At 51.9% G+C, this 18715-nt stretch overlaps 1 protein-coding gene across 3 annotated transcripts in view; it reads left to right on the plus strand.

Moving 5' to 3' along the window:
* GALNT14 (polypeptide N-acetylgalactosaminyltransferase 14) overlaps nt 1-18715 on the plus strand; it is a 202957-nt gene that overhangs the window by 173113 nt on the left and 11129 nt on the right. The window contains exons 9-13 of one of the 3 annotated variants that reach the window (XM_036903618.2): nt 1817-1920; nt 11765-11891; nt 13604-13696; nt 17598-17681; nt 18160-18304. In XM_036903618.2, coding sequence (XP_036759513.1) covers nt 1817-1920; nt 11765-11891; nt 13604-13696; nt 17598-17681; nt 18160-18304 — 553 coding nt within the window. The remainder of the gene's footprint in view (nt 1-1816; nt 1921-11764; nt 11892-13603; nt 13697-17597; nt 17682-18159; nt 18305-18715) is intronic. The other 2 variants (XM_036903619.2, XM_036903620.2) reach the window with 2 other exon arrangements.

Below are 18715 nucleotides of genomic sequence, written 5' to 3' on the forward strand. Positions count from 1 at the left end.
AGGGTCAGGAGCAGAGCCCCCAGGTCTTGCATGTCAGTATTGAGCCCAAGATGGTCAAGTCAGCCATTGCCATAAGTGGGGCTGATTTCAAGGCATGGCCACTGCTACTTAACTAACAAACGGGTCTACTCTGTTGTGTGCAAGAACATGATGGCGGCATCAGCTGTGGGCTGCCTTGGCATTGCTGTTGAAGCTTTGTCCTGTTCTGCGTCCTCTCTGCCAGCCCCTGTTGTCTCTCACAGCACATGGTTGCAAGACAGCTGCCTCAGGATCTATCTCAGGGTTCAGCACAGAATAGATCACAGGGGTTCCCCCAGTGGGGAAGCCTGCAGCCACAGCATCAAGAGTGTGGCCTGGATGTTCCTACCTAAGACGGGATGGTAAACACATCCCAGACCTGTTGGGGATCCCCTTCATCTTGAGAGATGCCAAGAGGGGACTTGGAGCCACATGGCATTCTAGATAATGCCCTTTATTTTTAAAGGGAGAGTAGAACCTTCTTCCCATCCTGAGTATCATGCTGCACACATCAGCTGCTCAGTCCCTGCCAGTGGCACCTGTGGCAGCAGTGGACCAGGTCAGGGATGAGGTGGTGGGGGTGCAGCTGCCTCTGGGTTTTCCCTTTGCCATCCCATCCATGGGATTCCTGGGGAAGGTTCTCTCCTTATGGGAATACCTCTGCTCATCAGACAGCAAGTGCCCCCCAGGATTAGGTCAGTTCTCAGGGAATAGCAGGGTGTAGTGGCATCAGGAGCCCCAGGACCTGCTCTCTGTCACCTAACTGGTTGACATAGGAGAAAACTCCCTTTGTCCTCTGGACCTGCTGAATGAGGAGCCAGGTGCCCAGGGGCTCGCCCACCTACCCCACCTGTTGATTCTTCCAGATGCATGTCCTTATACTTGCAGGATTATTTAGTTGGCCTCTGCCACCCCTGTGCTTTCCAAGTGGCTTCTCCGGCATCTCTTTCAGCTAGCAAAGGTAGGAGAGGTTAGGGTGGGACCCCAAGAAAAGGAGTGAAGATGAGGATGTATGGGTTGGCTAGGGCTGCTGCAGCAAAGCGCCCCATACAGAGTGCCTTAGCAACAGAAAGGCATTGTCTCTCAGTTCTGGAGGCTGGAAGTCCAAAATCGGGGTGTCAGCAGGGTCAATGCCTTCCAGGAGCTGTGCCAGACCCCTCTCCTTGGCTTACAGATGGCCATCTTCTCTGTGCCTCTTCCCATCATCTCTGTACATGCCTGTCTCCTTGTATAAGGACACTAGCCAAGTCAGATTAGGGTCCCCCCTCATGAGCTCATTTTAACTTAACTCTGTAAAGACCCTCTCTCCAAATAAGGTCACATTCTGAGGAACTAGAGGGTAGGACCCCAACATTTTTTTTAGGTGGACATAAACCATGGCAGAGCAGTAAATAAGAAAGAAAAGGGAGAGAGCCTGGTCTCGAGAAATGGCTGTGCTGTGAATAGGTGCTGCTTCAGCTGCTCTTGGCCTGGTCAGCAGCCCACTGCCCCTGCTCCCAAGAGAGCCCATGGGAGAGGCTAGGGAGGCTCCCCAGGCCTCCAGAACAGCCAGGGTTCTGGGTGAGTCCCGGTCCCCACCAGGAGGTGTGCTGATGAGTGAATTAGCCTGTCTGCGAGATCGGGAGGTTTACAATCAAAAGGAAAAACCCTGGGACATGTTCTTATTTTAGGTAAGTGGAAAATCTATTGGCAACAGCAATGGGAAGAAAATGGCCTTGAGTTCTAGACTTCCAGGGTGGAGTGTGACAGTGGTCCCCCTCCCGTAACTGATCCTCCCTCTTTGCTTCCCTACACACAGGACTCCGATCATAGCTGGAGGGCTCTTCGTGATGGACAAATCCTGGTTCAATTACCTGGGGAAATATGATATGGACATGGACATCTGGGGTGGGGAGAACTTTGGTGAGTGTCTATGTCCTGGGGCACAGGTGGGGACCTCCATGTCCTTGGACCACATGTGCTGGGATGAGGGCCAGAGAGATGGAGAATCAGTCACTCCTTCCGAGAAAGCCTAGGGGGAAACCAGAGGAATAGTTGGTGGGGGGATGGAGGTAACAAGGGGTTTCTCCTCAGGACTGCATGGATGCTGAGAACCGGGAAGCCAGCCCAAACACCATTAGGGGGAAGTTGAGATGCAAAAGCTAGGAAGACTAAAGAGGAATGCTGATTCCAAAGGCCAGAGGCAGGCTTAGGCTTAGAGCACAGAACTTGGAAATTTGGAGGGGAAGAAGGCTGGAGATAAAGAGGATGGGGAGCCAGATTGACAGTTAACATCTGGGTAACATCTGTTGGCTGCTCTCTGCATATAGCACTCAGCGCTGGGCCAGTGAAGAGGGTCTGCGTGATGGCTACAGAAACCCTAGGGCATCTTGCCCTTACCCTTTAGTGACAGAGCAGGGAGTGGGGGCAGAGGGGCTGGGTTACAGGTTACAGAATGGTGCAAACAGCCAGGTGTGGTCACTGTGGCATAGGGCTGCAGTTTGCAGCTTGGGGAGAAAGAGCAGTCAGAGACCCATCCTGTCTAGCTGATGACACTCAGTGACCTCCAGTTGTCTGTGCATCAAAAGCATCACACAGAGTTGCTTCTCAGGGTCGCAATGGAAATCCATTGAGGTAATCCGTCTACCTCCCGGCACCATCAGGCACAAGTTTTGTTTCCTCTTCTTCCTCCCAGCAGGTGAGACCTAGAGATGGCTAGGATATCAGCTGCATGAGAGCAGGGGCTTGGGTCTGTTTGGTGCACAGCTGTCTCCAGTGCTGAGTATAGGACCTGCCCCGAAGGAGGCTTCGGTGACTTTTTGTTGGATAAACCACAGGAAAGGAAGAAGAGCCTTGGAGTGCAGGGGCCCCTTTTCCTTCCTGGGCACTGGGTAGCACGTTTGGCCAAGGCTCCCTGAGCAGAGGTGCAGCCAGGAGGATGAGTGATCTGTGGGGCTCGTCCTGGCATTTAGAAGTAATTCCGTGCATTGTCCTCTGCCATTGTTTTCTCCTGTCCCTGCCTCCGGAGTGTTTTATGGCTTTCTTCCCCAGTCACTAAGAGTTATTTCCCAGAAATTTATGGCCGCTGGCCTGACCCACAGCATCTGTTCTCCCAAACTGGGCAGTGTACAGAAATGCATCAGCAAAGTCCATCTCCTGCCATCTGGGGGCCGGATTGGAAGCCAGGCAAAGCAGGAAGACTGCAACATCACCAACCAACTGACTGCCCTTCCCGGAGCCCAGGCTTCAACATGACGGGGATCTTGGGGTGGTTTTGAGGTTCATCTGCCTGCTGCAGCCCCGGAAAACTTGGAGCCAGATGGACCTTGGTTTTCTCAATGGGGACGAGATTTCTATCTTTCTGAGCAGAGCCGATCACACGTCCCTACGTTCACAGTACTTGGGATCCTTAGGGATGTGCTCTTACCTTTCCTCCCAACCATCAAGTGATGCTTCCTGTGGCACTTTGGATAGACAGCGGTCATCCAGTCTCTGCTCAAAGGCTACTTAGGGTGATGTGTTTGCTGCTTCACAGTAACTTGTTCTGTTGCTGAGAATTTTTATGTTGAATTTTCTAAGTCGAAGTGCCTCTCCATCTAGCAGCTGTCTGTCAGAGCTTGTTCTGCCCTCTCGAACCTTAGAAAGTAAGTGTGACCCTTCTTCCACATGGCAGTCACCTTTGGATTCCGGCAGCACATTATTTGTAACGACCTCACATTCTGGTCCAACCTACCAGTACCTTCTCTTTACAGCAGTATCGGCACACGTCTGCTCAAATCAAGTGGCAATCTCACCTCCTCTGGAAGAAGTGAGGGGCTTCTGAGGAAGTATGGGAGAGACATTTTAAAATTGTCACAAAACTTTTTAAACCACAAAAGAAGGCCTGCCGACAGCTCTCACGGGAGCTCTTTGCGTGCTCCCATCTCAGTGTCCCATTATATTATACCCAGCACTTTGAAAACCATTTCTGGATGCTTTTTGTCTTGGCATTTTATATGCCAGATAATGCTGTGCTTTTCCAAAGGTGAAGATACCATGTGGACAGCGCGTGAGGATGGCTGGACGCCTAAGTACATAAAGGTGGGAATTTAGAAAAGTCCTCACAGGGTGGGGTGACAATCGGGGTTTGATGAGGCTGGAAAGAGACATTTCAGCTGCCCAGGAGAGACGGCGCTGAGGGGCAGAGGAAGCTGTGTGTCAGAGGGAAGGAATTCCCGCTCCAGGGTGCCCGCGAGGGGCCTCCCCATGGCCCAGCTCACCAAGGCCCGAGGGTCTGCTGCCCTCAGCATCGCTCCTGTCCAACCCCCACTGCCCATCCCAGTGCTCTCCTTAGCGGTTGTCCACTGCCGTTCTGCTTACGCCCCTCAAAGCTGTCCTCCCGCACTCCTGCCCGAGTGCTCTCTCTGAATACAGATCTCTCCCTGACCTGGCAGCCACCAGCGGCTGCTTTTTACCCTAAGGACAAGGTCCATGCTCCTCAGCTGAAAGCCTCTTGGCCTTGCCACTTCTCCAGGCCTGCCTGAACTTGCCGCACTGCCCAGCCACACCGACCCTCTGCCACCAGCCTCCATTCTCCCCCAGGTGCTGATTCTGCCGCAGACCACAGCTCTGGGGCCACCTCACCCGGGACACCTTCCCCGCCTGCTCTGCGCCTGCTAGACCTGGAGCAAGGCAGGAACATTCATCCAACTTCCCATCCTCGAGGCCTGGAACACGGGAAACCTCTGGCTAAGTGTGTTCAGAAGCGAGGGGCTGACTGGGAAGGGGATTCAGGGTGGGAAAGGCAACTTACATCCACTCTCTGAGGCTCCCTTTGCAATAGATCTCATTGCATTAAATGGAGTCCATGGGGAATAACAATAGTTGGTAAAGGTGGTGTTATTCCTTTGCTTTCCAAGAAATGGGATTTCTGTGTGTTCCGGTTGTGTTTGCCTATGTTGCTTTGACTTTATATCGCAGCACAAAAACCCATTAGAGTATTGGAAAAGGCTCTGGCCAGGTGACCATGACCGGCCTCAGTGCACACCACCCCCCTTCGGCACCATCGCTTTCAATGCTGCACGCAGCCTCGGCGGCCTGTGAAAGCCAACCCCCTCCCACCCTCGCTCACACTCACACACCCTGACCTGGTGCCATCATTCGCACAAAGTGTTTCTAAAATAAGCTGAATAGTTTTGATAATTACATCGGCAGTTCAGCCTATAAGCAGGCTTTAGGGAAATGTGGCTTTTAGCCTTTTTTTTCCAGAAGTTGTTTTGCATTAAAATTGGATGGTTAAACTCCAATTTGCATAACACAGGATGTCTGTAATATACCTAAAATATCTACTCACTTGGAGCTGCATCTCACTTTTACCTTTTGGTCTTTAGAGATAACGGGAAGCTTTTGCCTAGTAAGAAGGCTCTGTGTGTGTGTGTGTGTGTGTGTGTGTGTGTGTGTGTGTGTGTGTGTCTGTGTGTGTAGAAAATGTGGCAGGAAGTGTGTATTTCCAAAATGGAAGCCTTGGCACACGAATGCAGGTAGAGTATGAGATTCCCAGCTTTAGAATAGCAATTTCCCAAGTATAGCAGACACAGAAGGTAGTGCTGAGAAAAAAGAGGACATGGGACCCAGAGAGGGGCCACCACCACTGCCCACCACCCACCATCTCCGGAATGTAGTCAGGCACTTGAAGCCATGTGAGGCCTGGCACACACACATGTGAACAAGGGTCGTGGAATCAGAGAGGCCTAAATGTGAATACTGTCATTGCTGGCTGTGTGTCAAATAACTTGGGAAAGTTATTTCACCTCACTGAGCCTGTTTCCAAGGCTTTTAAGTGGAGACAGTGATCCTATGGTAGGAAGAATGGCCTCCCCAAAAGATATGTACCCCCTAATCTCTGTGTTGAAGAAAAAAAAGTATTAAGGCTTGTTAAAATGGTAAGGGGAGACTTTATTCACAATAGATGTCAAGACCATAGCAACTGGGTAGAGAGGTGGGGCTCAACTGTGAATGCAGCAGGAATAAGTGGGGATTTCAAGCGAAAGAGCAGGGTAGGGTGGAGTGGGGGCATGTGGATGGGAAGTTTGCTAAGAGAGACATGAAGGTTGGGGGGATTCTTGCTAATCCGACCTAAGGATTCTTGCTAGGCTAATCAGATATCAAGGATGGAGGGTTCTCTAAATTGGCCCAGCAGAATTCTTGCTAAAACTGGGCAGTGTAGGTTCCATAAGGACAGGGGCCAAGGTGGAGGCCTAGTTGGGCGGAGGGCTTAGAGAGGTCTGATGAAAGTTCGTTCAAGGACAGCATCTTGTCCCCTAGAGCCTGTCAGGATGCTACCGTACATGGCAAAAGGGGTATTGCAGGTGTGATCCAGGCTACTAAATCAGTGGCCTGGAATCGGGAGATTATCCTGGATTATCCAGGGGGCCCAGTCTAAACACAGGAGCCCTTAAAGGCAGAGTACTTTGTCCAGTTGGAATCAGAAGAGTTGGAGCAGAAGGAGAAGTCAGACTGGTATCATGAAAGGCTCTGGACTGGTTTAGAGTTGGAGGGGACAGAGTGGACATAACTTAGAGGCCCCTGGCCTATAGGCAGCCAGGAAAAGGAGCCTCAGCCCCACAACTACAAGGAGCTGAGCTCAGTGCAAACAACCTGAATGAGCTTGAAATGGATTCCAAATCCTCTTCAGAGCTGCCAGAAAGAATTGTGATCCTGCTGATGCTTTGATTTGGGCCTCTTAAGACCATCAGCAGAGGCCCCAAGAACACTCAGTCCTGTTTGTGTGGTCATCTGTCGCGGCAGCAACAGAAGTGATTCCACTCCTATGTCAGGGGGCTGCCCTGAAGATTCATTAGATAACACGTGGTGCCTCCCCTGCAGGCTCTGTGTGAGCAGCGCTTGTTAGCAGAGCAGCACGTCTGACCTGCTGGAACAGTTTATCCCTCAGACTTTCTCGTGCGACCTCACCCTTTCCACACACGGTGGCCCAGGAAGAGGGAAATGCCTCTTCTGAGAAGAGCATGTACAGGAGAGCTCAGGCAGGCCACTCTGTTCCTCGTCTGGGCTGCTACACGAACCTGCACCCAGGTGACATCCCTCGGCATGCTCCTGCAAATCCCAGGCCTGGTCAAGTCCTAGCAGACAGGACCCTAGTGGTCCCTTCCCACAGAGATTATGGACAGGGAAGGGCGCCGCCTTGGCCTTTGCAGTCGTATGGCCGTGGCGGGCCTGTGGTTACTGTCGTTCAGAAGCTGGGGGCCTGGATATGGTGTGATTGTCCCAGGTGTGTGAGAGTTTTGCTCACACTCAAGGCTGTCTTTTGTGGGCTCATAAGATTACTTCTACTCAAGTCCACATATTCATTAAAAAATAATAATTTCTGGACTCGGGAGGCCTTGAGAACTTAAAGATTATTGAAAGGAAAGGTCCCTGTTGCCACATTTCCCTGTGTGAACTTAGAACAATGGCCAGGTGTCTGTCTTTTCTGCCCACCTTACTCCCTTTGTTCTCAGTCGTTTGCAATAAAGTGGTCAAAGGTCGAATGGCTAATGCTGCTGTGTATGCAGTATATGTCTGTATACAACACAGGAGGCACCACTTAACACAGGGCCCATTGCATTCATTGGAACCCATGCCTCATGCTCCTTTGCCTTTGTTTAGAAACCAGGCTTGATCACTGTAGCCTAGGAGTGGCTTATGAATTGCTTTGATTTGGTTTTGGGGAGCTAGCTGTGCCCTCTCCTTGAATTCCTGTCCACCAGCCAGGGGCTTGGCAGGGAGACATTGGCTTTGACAGAGGGTGAGGTGGGGTGGCCTGTGAGTCCTGGGAAAACCACTAGTGGGAGGGTGAGACAGAAGGCGAGAGGTGGGAATGCAGGGTGAGGAGGGCCATCTGCTCTCAAGTATGAAGCTGAAGTTTAGAGGAAGTAAGAAAACAGAGCCCCGAGTGAGGATGGAATAATTACATATCTCCCTGCCTGCAATTCAGAGTGGATTTGAGCTGCAGGCCAGGGAGCTTGCCCAGGTGCTGACTCAGCAAAAAAAAACCACAGCAACTCCCCCTCCCCCCAGACTCCCCACATGGTTTGTTTGCTCCATCCTCCTTCACTTAGAAAGGGATGGCTTTGCAGGAGCTGCAGACGTGGAGGTGGAGAGCGGGGTCCACGCTGTCCCTGGAAGGCCTGCTGCCTCCCACCTCAGTCTACAGCAGTTCTGACCTGTGAGTCCCCACTGCATGGGGCCTCAGGGTGGCAGGACTTTCCCCAGAGCACCAGCAGATGCTCTGTGAGGACAATTATTCTTACAGTCGGTGGTGTAGATAAACGTAGGACAACTCTATGTCCTTGGTATTAAATATTCCACCCTGTAGTGCCTGACATAGTACCTGTGCAGACCCTGTGTAGTCCCTCTGTGTTGTACCCATACATGCCTGGATAGTACTTATACAGAGTTCCCGTATAATACCTGTATGCAGTACCTGTACAATATCTGCACACTCCAAACTGCATCACCCGGGCTGCCTCAACTCTGGCAGCAGCCCAGCGGTGCGAGTCACGCCACGCATCTCAGATCATCTCAGTTACAACAATCTGGGCTCCAGAGCAGAGATGCTGTTACCACTTGGGCTGACGCTCCTATCAGCCAGCCTGCAGGAGAACTACAGCACTTGTCAGGACTGGATGAATGAGTAGCCGAGGAAGACGGGTGACAGCTGGTTAATTTGTGAGTACCCTGACGTTGGTATCTCTGTACCCAGGAAGACAAGGAGGAGGAAGAATGGGGGAGAGGAGGCAGGCTGCAGGAGGGTGGGGGTGGGGTAGAAGAGGTGCTGTGCCTGCTGGTGCCCAGCACCCTTTGGCAGAGCAGCAGGCAGCCAGTGGAGCTGGGGCTGATAGGGTGGAGGTCAGTCCTCAGCATCACATGACCCTGGGGGCCAGCTGAGGAAGCAGTGTCAGGAAAACACTCAAAAAGACAGAGCCTTGGGGTAAAGAATGCCAGAAGACCAGAAGGAAGGTGGAGAAGGATCAAGGTCAAGTGACTGCTCTCCACGGTGGTGATCTGTGCCTGACTGTGGCGAGGGCAGGGTGTCAGCAGATTCTGAGAGAAGCAAAACGAGGGGCAAAGGGAGCACAGGGAAAGAGACAGGTTGCCAGGGCACGGGGTGGGGGTGGGACGGAGGCGGAGTTGGAGGGATTCCTTTTGCAAATGAGGAGGGACATATGTCTCACTTGAATACACGGAAAGGAAGAGACCATTGCCAAAATGTAGGCAGATTTTTGAAAGAAAGCTGGCACAAAATTTGTAGGTTATATCTAGTCAGCCAGGCCTCCTTCTCTAGTTGTGAGGGATGTGAGGGTTTCCTTTTTAGGATCTGGAGCAGACCAGGTTTTGAGATTCCAGAGAGAAGTTGATTGGAGCACAGTAAAACTTATATCTGCCTAAGACTAAATTCACGCATGTACCAACACAGTCCCATGGACCTACCCCTTCAGCCCTTCTGTGCCCTCAACACAACAGGGAGAGATGGATGCTCTCCATTGGCAAAGCTCTCTCATTGCTCCGTGTCGCAGACACCAGGCTGAAGCACGTGATCCCAATAGTGACCCTTCAAAAGCCAACTGTAACGTAGACCTTTATGGGGAAGTCTCAGAATTAAGCCCACAAAATTCAAGAGCCTCCCGTGGAAGAAGAAGGAAGTTGGAAGTGAGCACAGCTGGGCAGCGCCATTGGTGTCCGTGTTCTAAAGAGACCGGCTTCTGTGGTACGTCTCATCACAACTGTCACTCGTCTTTTGATTGCATTTAAGAGTTTTTGCAATATGCTCAAAATTCTATTTCATTCGATTTCAATAGCAATCCTGTGGAGTATTTTTATGATCTTCATTTGAGATTTGAGGAAACCCAGCCTCAGTGAGGTCAAGCAGGTTTCCCAAGGGACGTGGCTGATAGCTTCCTGCGGACTCAACGACTGCTGACCCCAGAGCCAAGCACTTCGTGTTTCTCCTCACTCCGTGTTCTTGCCATCGCTTGGCAGCAACCTTGAGAAGTTCTTTGTTCATTCTAGTGCACATATTGTCCCCACTCTGAGGGAAATCTGAGCTTCCTGAAAATAATCTGTAGCTTGTTTGGGACAGCATCTGGGAAGGCAGAGGGGCAGGTATAGAGAAGGTGGCATCAGGGTTAGTGTCAAGGAAGCCTTGCCTGCGACTCAGTGGCCTTCCCAAGGACACGTGGCAGGAGTCAGCCGGGGCCAGGTAAAGGGAGTCTGAGGACGGGTGAGTGAGCGAGCAGGTGAGGATCAGGATGAAGAAATTACATCCAGACACCTGCTTGGAGAGAATGAAGAGAGATGGAGCAGAAAGTGGAGGTACAGCGGACGAGAAGGGACACATGGTGAAGGAACCCAGGGAGGTGGGCCTAAGTGCTGGAGGGTGCAGGGCATGTGTGTGGTGAGAAGGCACTAGAATTCTCATTCCCTGCCCTGGACACTAGACGTGCTTCCACATGGCCCTCCCAGGAGCAGTCACCCACCAGTGTGGATTTTTCCTGAGTTAGCCTACCCTCTTTATACCTGAGCTTGACTGCAGAAGCATGAATGGAGCAAGAATTCCCAGATGGGAAGCTGGCTTTTCCCACCAGTGGCATACCCAGTGTTGGGGAGGTGGGCAGCGTGCCTTCGGTGTAGTCAGTAAGGGGTACACTGTCTGTAGAGAAGTTAGATGCAATAACAAAACTGCCTAAAAGTCATTCAGCAATTCTAAACCATGGCAGCGATACAATTCCTCCACCATCTGATTCCACTGCTTCCTTCTGGGGCGGAACCACAGCTTCCTGCCTTCTAGTAAGCAGGCCCAGGGGAGAAATGTATCGTCAGCCCGATCCCAGCACGTCTGCTAACTCCACCCCACCCACTTCCCTGAGGTCCCTGCAGCAGCAGCCAGCCAGGAAGAAATGGGTATGTGAGCAAAATTCCCACCCAGGGGGCAACCCCAGCAACCCCTCTGAGGCTTCCATGACGTTCTGTGGCTAGCGCTCTCAGCTCTTGGGTGCAGCTCAGGCTATCTCCTCCCTAGCGATGATGCAGGTGCCCTCACGGAAGGGTGGCGTAGCAGTCTGGGTGTTGGGAGGTGCTCTCCTGGGCACCTGTCCAGGCACCTCCTGGGAACTTGGTCCTCTGTTGCAACCAACTCTGGCCTGGTGGTTTGCACACCTGTCAGAATGCAAAACTCACTATCTCCACAACAGCCAAGTACTTCGGTCTAGGCCTTGACTGGCAGAAAGTTCTCCCATATTCTCAAAGGGAAATTCTTTCCCCACAGTCCTGGTTCTAACCCTCTGGGTCATATGAATAAGTCTAATCCATCTTCCACACTGAAACCTTCCATATGTCCAAAGCAGCTCTCTGATGGCCCCAAGGCTTCTCTTTTCCAGGCTAAGCCGCACCCCCCCCTCCCACCATGCTGGCCTGGAATGTGTCCCTCCATAAGGGGAGGGGACAGGCAGGTGCTCATTTAGATTTGTGCCCCATGCCAGCCGCTGTTCCCATATCAACACATTACCACCTCTCAGGTGGGAACTATTAGCATCCCCATTTGTGGATGGGGAAACTGAGGTTGCTCAGCCAGTGGAGCACATGGCCTGTGGAGTTGGCACTTAACCCCCAAGCCCAGGCCGGGTGCAGTGGGCCCTTGCCACGTGCTTGGACCTGGTGCCTTAGAGCTGCCACCGTGTCCCCTGCCCTCCAGGGGTGCAGAGTGGTGACACGGGGTGTGGCTGTCTTGCAGAAATCTCCTTCAGAGTGTGGATGTGTGGGGGCAGCCTAGAGATTGTCCCCTGCAGCCGAGTGGGCCATGTCTTCCGGAAGAAGCACCCATATGTTTTCCCGGATGGAAATGCCAACACATACATAAAGTAAGTGACCGATCCAGGGCTCTGTGGGGCAGCACAAAGTGAGGGCTTTCTTTATGATGGAATGCAGCTGTCCCAGGTTCTCTGGTAGGTTTCTGGAGTGCTCTGGATTCTTAGGATCCCCACGTCGTGCTCCCTGAGACTCGGCCTAAGCAGGGGAGGTTGGCCCTGCCCATCCAGCATTGGGCAGGAGGCCCCGAGGCTGCTCTCCACGTTGATTCCCCAGGCTTGTGAAGGCCTCACCTGCAGGCTCAGGGGCTTCAGATCCCTGGGCGGCACCATCCTGCAGGGCTAGGGCTCTGGGTAATGGGTTTGTTTTTGCCCTGAGTTGTAGACAACCTCCTATTTCCACCTTCAGGCTGGGTCATCAGAGGTAAGGTTCTTGGGAAGATTTGGGAATGGGGACAGGACAGAGACCCCAGGAACTCAGTGACCCAGTGGTTCCCACTTGTTTATTCCTGCTCTCCCTTTAGACTCCTTTCTCTTTGTCTGAGTTTTTCTTTTTCCATCTTTCTCTTGTTTTAAAAATAATTCATGTCCATCCCTTTTTTCCTTTGTTCATCTTGCCTCTAGCTCCTCTCCTTTCCTTATCCTACTGTCATCTGACAGCTCCACTCAACCACTTACCCCCTTTTCCGTTGTTTCCTTACTGCCATTGGGTCATGCAGGGAGGAAAAAGCGAAGCATCTCTTTGGGTGTTTTTCCTCCCACTTGGGGTGTCATTTCCCAGTTCCATGTTCTTCCTTCCTTGGTTTTTCACTTGTGTGAACAGGTATGCATCAGGTCCTGACACAGCAGTTTCAGAGTTGACATGGGGTTTCAGCAGGGGGAAAGTTGACAACACTTTTTGCAGAAACGTGGTAGGCCAGGGCTGGGCAACGAGAAACCCAGCAGGAGGGAGCAGGGGAATCAAAGTCAGGGCTGCCTCAGCTCTCGTGTTTCATAAGGGGAAGGTGAGCTGGGGGCATGGGGTGTAGAAAAAATGGGGCCGTGATGCGGGATGAGAGGATAGAGCCTTGGGCTCCAGAACATTCATTGTCTTTAGGTCCAGGCCCTGGTCAGTGGGCACCCTGAATGCCAGGTTCAAGAAAGGTGGCAGGGGTGTCTCCTAAGCAGCTCCCAGTTTGCTGATGGTTAGGCCAAGGAAGGAGCCAGCGAGGCACTATAACTGCCTTCAGTGCACCGGGAAGCGGGCTGTGTACATATGACTGTCATTTCAGGTCCACTGGCTTGGAAGGGCTTGCCGTGCTCCTCTATCAAATGTCTCTGCTCCAAAACGAACCAGAAATCTGGAGGAGCATTCCCTTGTTTAGTGAGAGCCCAAGTTCACTTACGTGGGCTCGGCAGGGGCTGTTCCCACACTGCCCCCGCATCCAGTAGTTTTCCCATGTCCCCTCTCTAGTCTGAGGCTCCACCTCATATCTCTGCCTCCCTGACTGCTGAATGGTGCCATGGGCCATGTCTGTCTCTGCCCTTTCTCTGTGACCCTTGGGGTCAGAATTTGCCATTACGGCTAAAATCCTGTGTGCTGGTAAAGTCCCTGTTGGAGACTGGGTAGGACTTGGCTGGGCTCAGCACCCAGGGAAGAAGAGTGTTAACTGGGTCGTGGTGGCCCCCACCTGGGGGCTCCTGCCAGCTTGCCCATGTGTGTATTTTGCCTGGATGCATCATAGGTCCTCATGGATGGCCCCTCCCTCCACTCCCTGTCTCCTCAGGAACACCAAGCGGACAGCTGAAGTGTGGATGGATGAATACAAGCAATACTATTATGCTGCCCGGCCGTTCGCCCTGGAGAGGCCCTTTGGAAAGTAAGAGTCCCTTCTGGTTGATTTGTGCAGAGGGTCAAGAAGAGCCCCAGCTCACAGGCCAGGCGAGTGGGTCCTGGCAGGCCTGGCGCTCAGCTGGTCTCCCAGGCCGCTCAGCCCCTCCAGGGCCCAAGCTCTTCCCCTTAGGATCCCCTCTTGGGGCTGATAGAGCCTCTACGGTGCTCCAGCATCATGGGAGTGCCGGCGGACAGGGAAAGGAATTAAGTGCCAGATACCATGACATAAGATGCCTCATTAGTCCTAAACACTCAGAGAAATGGGTGTAATGGCCCCTGTCTCACAGACAAGGAGACGGAGGTTTCTCCAGCCTCACTCAGTGGCCGTAGATCACAGCACTATTAAGACGAGGATGAGATATAAACCACATCTGTCTTCCTCCAAAACTATACACTGCATTCCCCAACCCACAACTCTTTGATAGAGAAAAGTGACAACTTCATTTATGTTATATTTTGATTTGGCCTGAGGGACAACCGGTGGCTTTTTGCCATCTAGTGTCCCTCAGTCATGCAAAGGCTGTTGAGGGTTTGCAGCCTGCACTTCATAGGTCCAGTCCCTGTCTGCTCGCAGGGATTGAATCAGGCCCTGCCAGAAGCATCTACATCTCTGAGATCACACACCTGCACTGTCCTTCCTTTCTCTCCCCTAGAGCCTCTCGAGACCTTGGCTCTGCGTCCTCCTCTAACTTCTGGTCCCTGGGTGGCCCCGTGCAGGCCCCTTCTTTCTGCGCTTCCTCCCTCTCCAACTTGGATTTCACCCTGTCGCTTAAAGAGAGGGTGTAAAAAATGTCCTCAGCTCTTTTGCCCATTGTGCATCTTTCAACACCCGAGGCAAGGTTTTCTCAATCCTGGATGCACCTGACTCTGTACCTTTTCCTCCCTGGCACACACAGGCCGCCGAATGGGGCTGGGAAATAGCAGCTGGCTCTGTCAGTCTCCCCCAGCCTCAGGGAGGCCCTCAGGAGGCCCATTGGTGCTGCTGCCTTTCATGGCCAGCACTCACCTTCCATCTCTGTTAAACCTTCTCTCCCCAAATCCTGAGTCCACAGGTTCCTCTCACTCACAGCAGGTGATCCTTCTGTCCTACAGATGAAACAGCACCTACTTCCCAAGACCAGCCAACCTATAAACTTCACTGTGTCTGCACCGTCCTTCATTTCTTTCATCAGCAAGGTCATGGTGTGTCTTCTGCTGTGTCAGGCCAGCCCTCCACCTGTTCTCTGGACACACCTTTGATCTGCCTTCATTCACAAATCAACATTTATCAAGTTCCCTCTGCCTGGATTCATCTCCTCTGCCTTCTGGCTCAGGGCTTCTCAAACTTTAATGTGCACATAATCTCCAGGGGATCGTGTTAAAATGTGGATGCTGATTCGATAGAGTTGCATTTCTAATAAGCTCCCAGGTGATGCCATGCTGTTGGTCTGAGGACTTTAACTCAAGGAGAAAGTTCTAGAGCATGGTTCCCAAACTAGCCTGCACATCACAATAATCTGGGGGAGCCTCAAAAAATTGTACTCCGCCCCAGTAGAGTAACTTAGTCTGGGGTGTGGCTTGGTCTGTAGAATTTTTAAAAGGCTACACACCCAGGTGAATTTACCATACAGACTGCGGGCACCAGTGGTCTGGGGGACTTTACCCTCCATGGGTTTTTCACGCTCCTTGATCCCTAATCTCTTTTCTCTGCTGCATGCTTCCCATCAGCATTTAAACTGATTCAGTGTCTTACTTTTTTTTTTGTCTTACATCTTTTTAAAAGTGTTTTTAAAGGAAGAGGAGGAATGGAAATAAACTCTCCTGCCATGCAGCATTGCCCCCTACACCCCTGTCTTCTGTCCCTTCAGAGCCAGCCTTCATGAAACAACTGCTTGCACTTGCTGTCTGTGGCTCCCTTGTTCTCCTCTCCTGACTGTGATCTGAGGCCTTGCCCTGCCCACTGGGGTCGCTCCCACCTGCTGCGATCACTCCTGCCTGGCCCACCCTGGCTCCCTGGTCCCCCTTGCGTGGCATCCTCTCTGTTACCCCAGCCCCCTCAGACACACCTCTGATCTCTGCCTTTCCGTACCTGTAGTCTTGGCTCTCGTCCTGCTGCTCAGGCTCTGCCTTCTTGGTCCCACTGGCAGCCTCAGTTTCCTCTTTCCACCCTTACTTGTTGGTCTTCCCAAAGGGTCTTCCCTCTTCGTACTGTACATCATCCCTGGCATCCACCACTTCTGTGCTGCTGGTACTCGAATGTCTGTCACTGACCTGGACCTCTCCTCTGAGCTCCAGGGCCTTAATGTCCAAGTAGCAGCTGGACATCTCCACCTGGACGCCTCCCAGGCTCCCCAACACAAGTCCTAAACTGAACTCACCCACTTTGCTCCTGAACTTGTTCCTCATCCTGTATCCCCCATCTCAGTGAACATTCTTCCTTGCACCCTGGTGTAGTCAGAAATCCAGGTGTCAACCTTGACTCCTCCCTCCGATCTCCTCCCACGTCCAAACAATCACCACGTCCAGTGATCCTGCCTCATTCCCGCACTAAGCACCCAGGTCCTGGCTAAGCATTCAGCAATTTTTTTAAAAAGTCATTTCTGTCCCCATGTTGCTTAGAGTCTGCTGAGGCAGTGTGGTTAGTGCTGTGCAAGAAGCCCTGGGGCCCTGAGAACACCTGGTCCAGTCAGGGGTGGAAGGAGGTGCGACTGGCCAGAGCAGGGACCATTCTGTGGTCACCAGGGAGGACAGGGTGTAAACGGAGCTCAGGTGGGCACTGAGGGTGCAGATGGTGAGAAGAGGAGGGACTTGACCCTGTCACATCTGTCCATCCCCACCCCCTAAATGCGTGACCACCTGGGTTTCTGCAGCCACCCCCTACTGCTCTCCGTGTCTCCAGCTTTGCCCCAGCAGAGCCATTCGCCATCCGTATGATGCTCTGAAGTGCAAGCCTCACCACGTCATACTCTGCTTAGAACCCATCAGTTGTATCTCATTGCCCTCAGCCCAAACTCCTCCACAGTGCCTCCCAAGACCCTTTATAGTCTGTCTTCATCTCACATCTCACTCATTTCCCTGCTTCTCCCCCATGTACATACATTCATACACACATAGTAACCTTCAGTGCTGCTCCTGCCAACAGAATTCTCGCTTCTTCCCATGCACCGTCTCTCTTTGCTGTTCCCCTGCCTCTACCCCGGGGCCCTGACCTCACACACTTTCAGGTTTGTCTAGATGAGGTCCACTTTTCCTTCCAGATAACAGCTTCAGCATCACCACCACCTTGACCACCATCGACTGGACAAACAAGGATACACTTCTGAGGTGCTCCCACAGCCTGCGAGTGCCCACCCCACGTCCACGTGGGGTTGTGATCACTTGTTCCATTTCCATTCTCTGTTGCTGGAAAGCTTGCCTATCCCCCATTGGGTACGATGCCTGGCGTATAATAGGTGCTCAATTAATGTTTGATGAGTAAATATATGACCAGATCCCAGAACCCAAGGAGAGGATTCTTTGAGGCTGGGATGGCCAGGGGTGGTATTTTGACTGCAGAAACTAAATAGAGATTTGGGATTTAACTAAGTAGACTCAGAGCCCTGGCAGTAAATCATTAACAACCCACTGAACATACTTATAGCCTTGTTTTTAATGAAAGTAAAACCACTCCCAAATTCCATTTTCAAGTAAAAGCACAGGTCCTCAGTGTCATTGTCGCATCACTGTGAGATATTGCTGGGTGTTTCTGTAGCTCTGTCTGGAGCTCTAGAAATCTCTCTTGGTTCATTTCTCCAGCACCCTCCAGAAAGAGGTGGGTGCAGAGCATGGGTGCAGGCTGCGATTTGTGCTTCCTGTCCCTGGCACAGCCGTGTTTTGTGTTTTTGTCTGTTCCTGCCCCTGTATCCCAGCATCGAGAGCAGGTTGGACTTGCGGAGGAACCTCCAGTGCCAGAGTTTCAGGTGGTACCTGGAGAACGTCTATCCTGAACTCAGGTATCTGCCCTACCCTTTGAGCCTCTTCTGATGGCAAGGAGATGCCCTCAGCTGGCTTGGTCTGGAGAAGCGACAGCCCATGACCAACTGGATGAGAGCTTTTAAGTGTATGGGGATCTGAGAAGACCTATTGGCTCTTATCCCTGAAAGGATATTATGTTAGGAATTATATTCGTCAGTGGCAGGAGGGCTTGAGGTTAGCTAGTAGCAGTGTTTCTCAACTGCTGGGGTTTGATTCCACGATGTGACCTGAGAGCATGGACCCGCCGACATGGACTCCATTCCAGGGTCCATCTACCCTGGGGCTCCTGGTCTTTCCTTGCTGCCTTGCTCCCAGAGACACCCCCTTCCTTGAGCAGTGCAGACCTTGTAACAGCCCAGGGTGAAATGCCCCTCAAAGCACTGCCTCGACCTCTGGCTGCTTTTGTTACAATCCAAGGAGCAGCCGATTCTCATCTCTCCTGTGGCTTTCCTTTAGAGTCCCCAAGGACTCCTCCATCCAGAAGGGCAATATCCGACAGAGGCAGAAGTGCCTAGAGTCTCAAAAGCAGAAAAACCAAGAGATCTCCAAGGTCAAGTTAAGTCCTTGTATCAAGATCAAAGGCGAGGATATAAAGTCCCAGGTAAGTAACTAGTTAGGGATCTGAGAATGTGCATGGATCAGCTTCCATCACCTGCTTTTATATGATACCAGGTGTCCAGTTATACCCAGAGTTCAGCAGCAGAGTAGAAGTATGATTCCCTCACTCTGGGACTAGGTCACTCTGTTAGGTTTCCAAATGCATGGAATTTCTTTGAAAGATGCTTTCCAGGCAACATCATGCCTATTAAGAAATTGCCATTAAATTAGCAGGGTTTGGTGATCAGCCCGCTAGTAATAGATGTGGGCTAGGTCTGCAGCGCAAGTGGTATAGCTACTTTGCAAATATGAAATAACAAAAGGAGAAATGCATGCTGCTGGCTGATGCTGCTCCAGGGTGAAATACCTCCTCTGAGTCTCCCCCAGTGATTTAACCCTGACTTCCAGGCAGTCA

Source organism: Manis pentadactyla, chromosome 2 (assembly GCF_030020395.1).
Source record: "Manis pentadactyla isolate mManPen7 chromosome 2, mManPen7.hap1, whole genome shotgun sequence".
NCBI lineage: Eukaryota > Metazoa > Chordata > Mammalia > Pholidota > Manidae > Manis > Manis pentadactyla.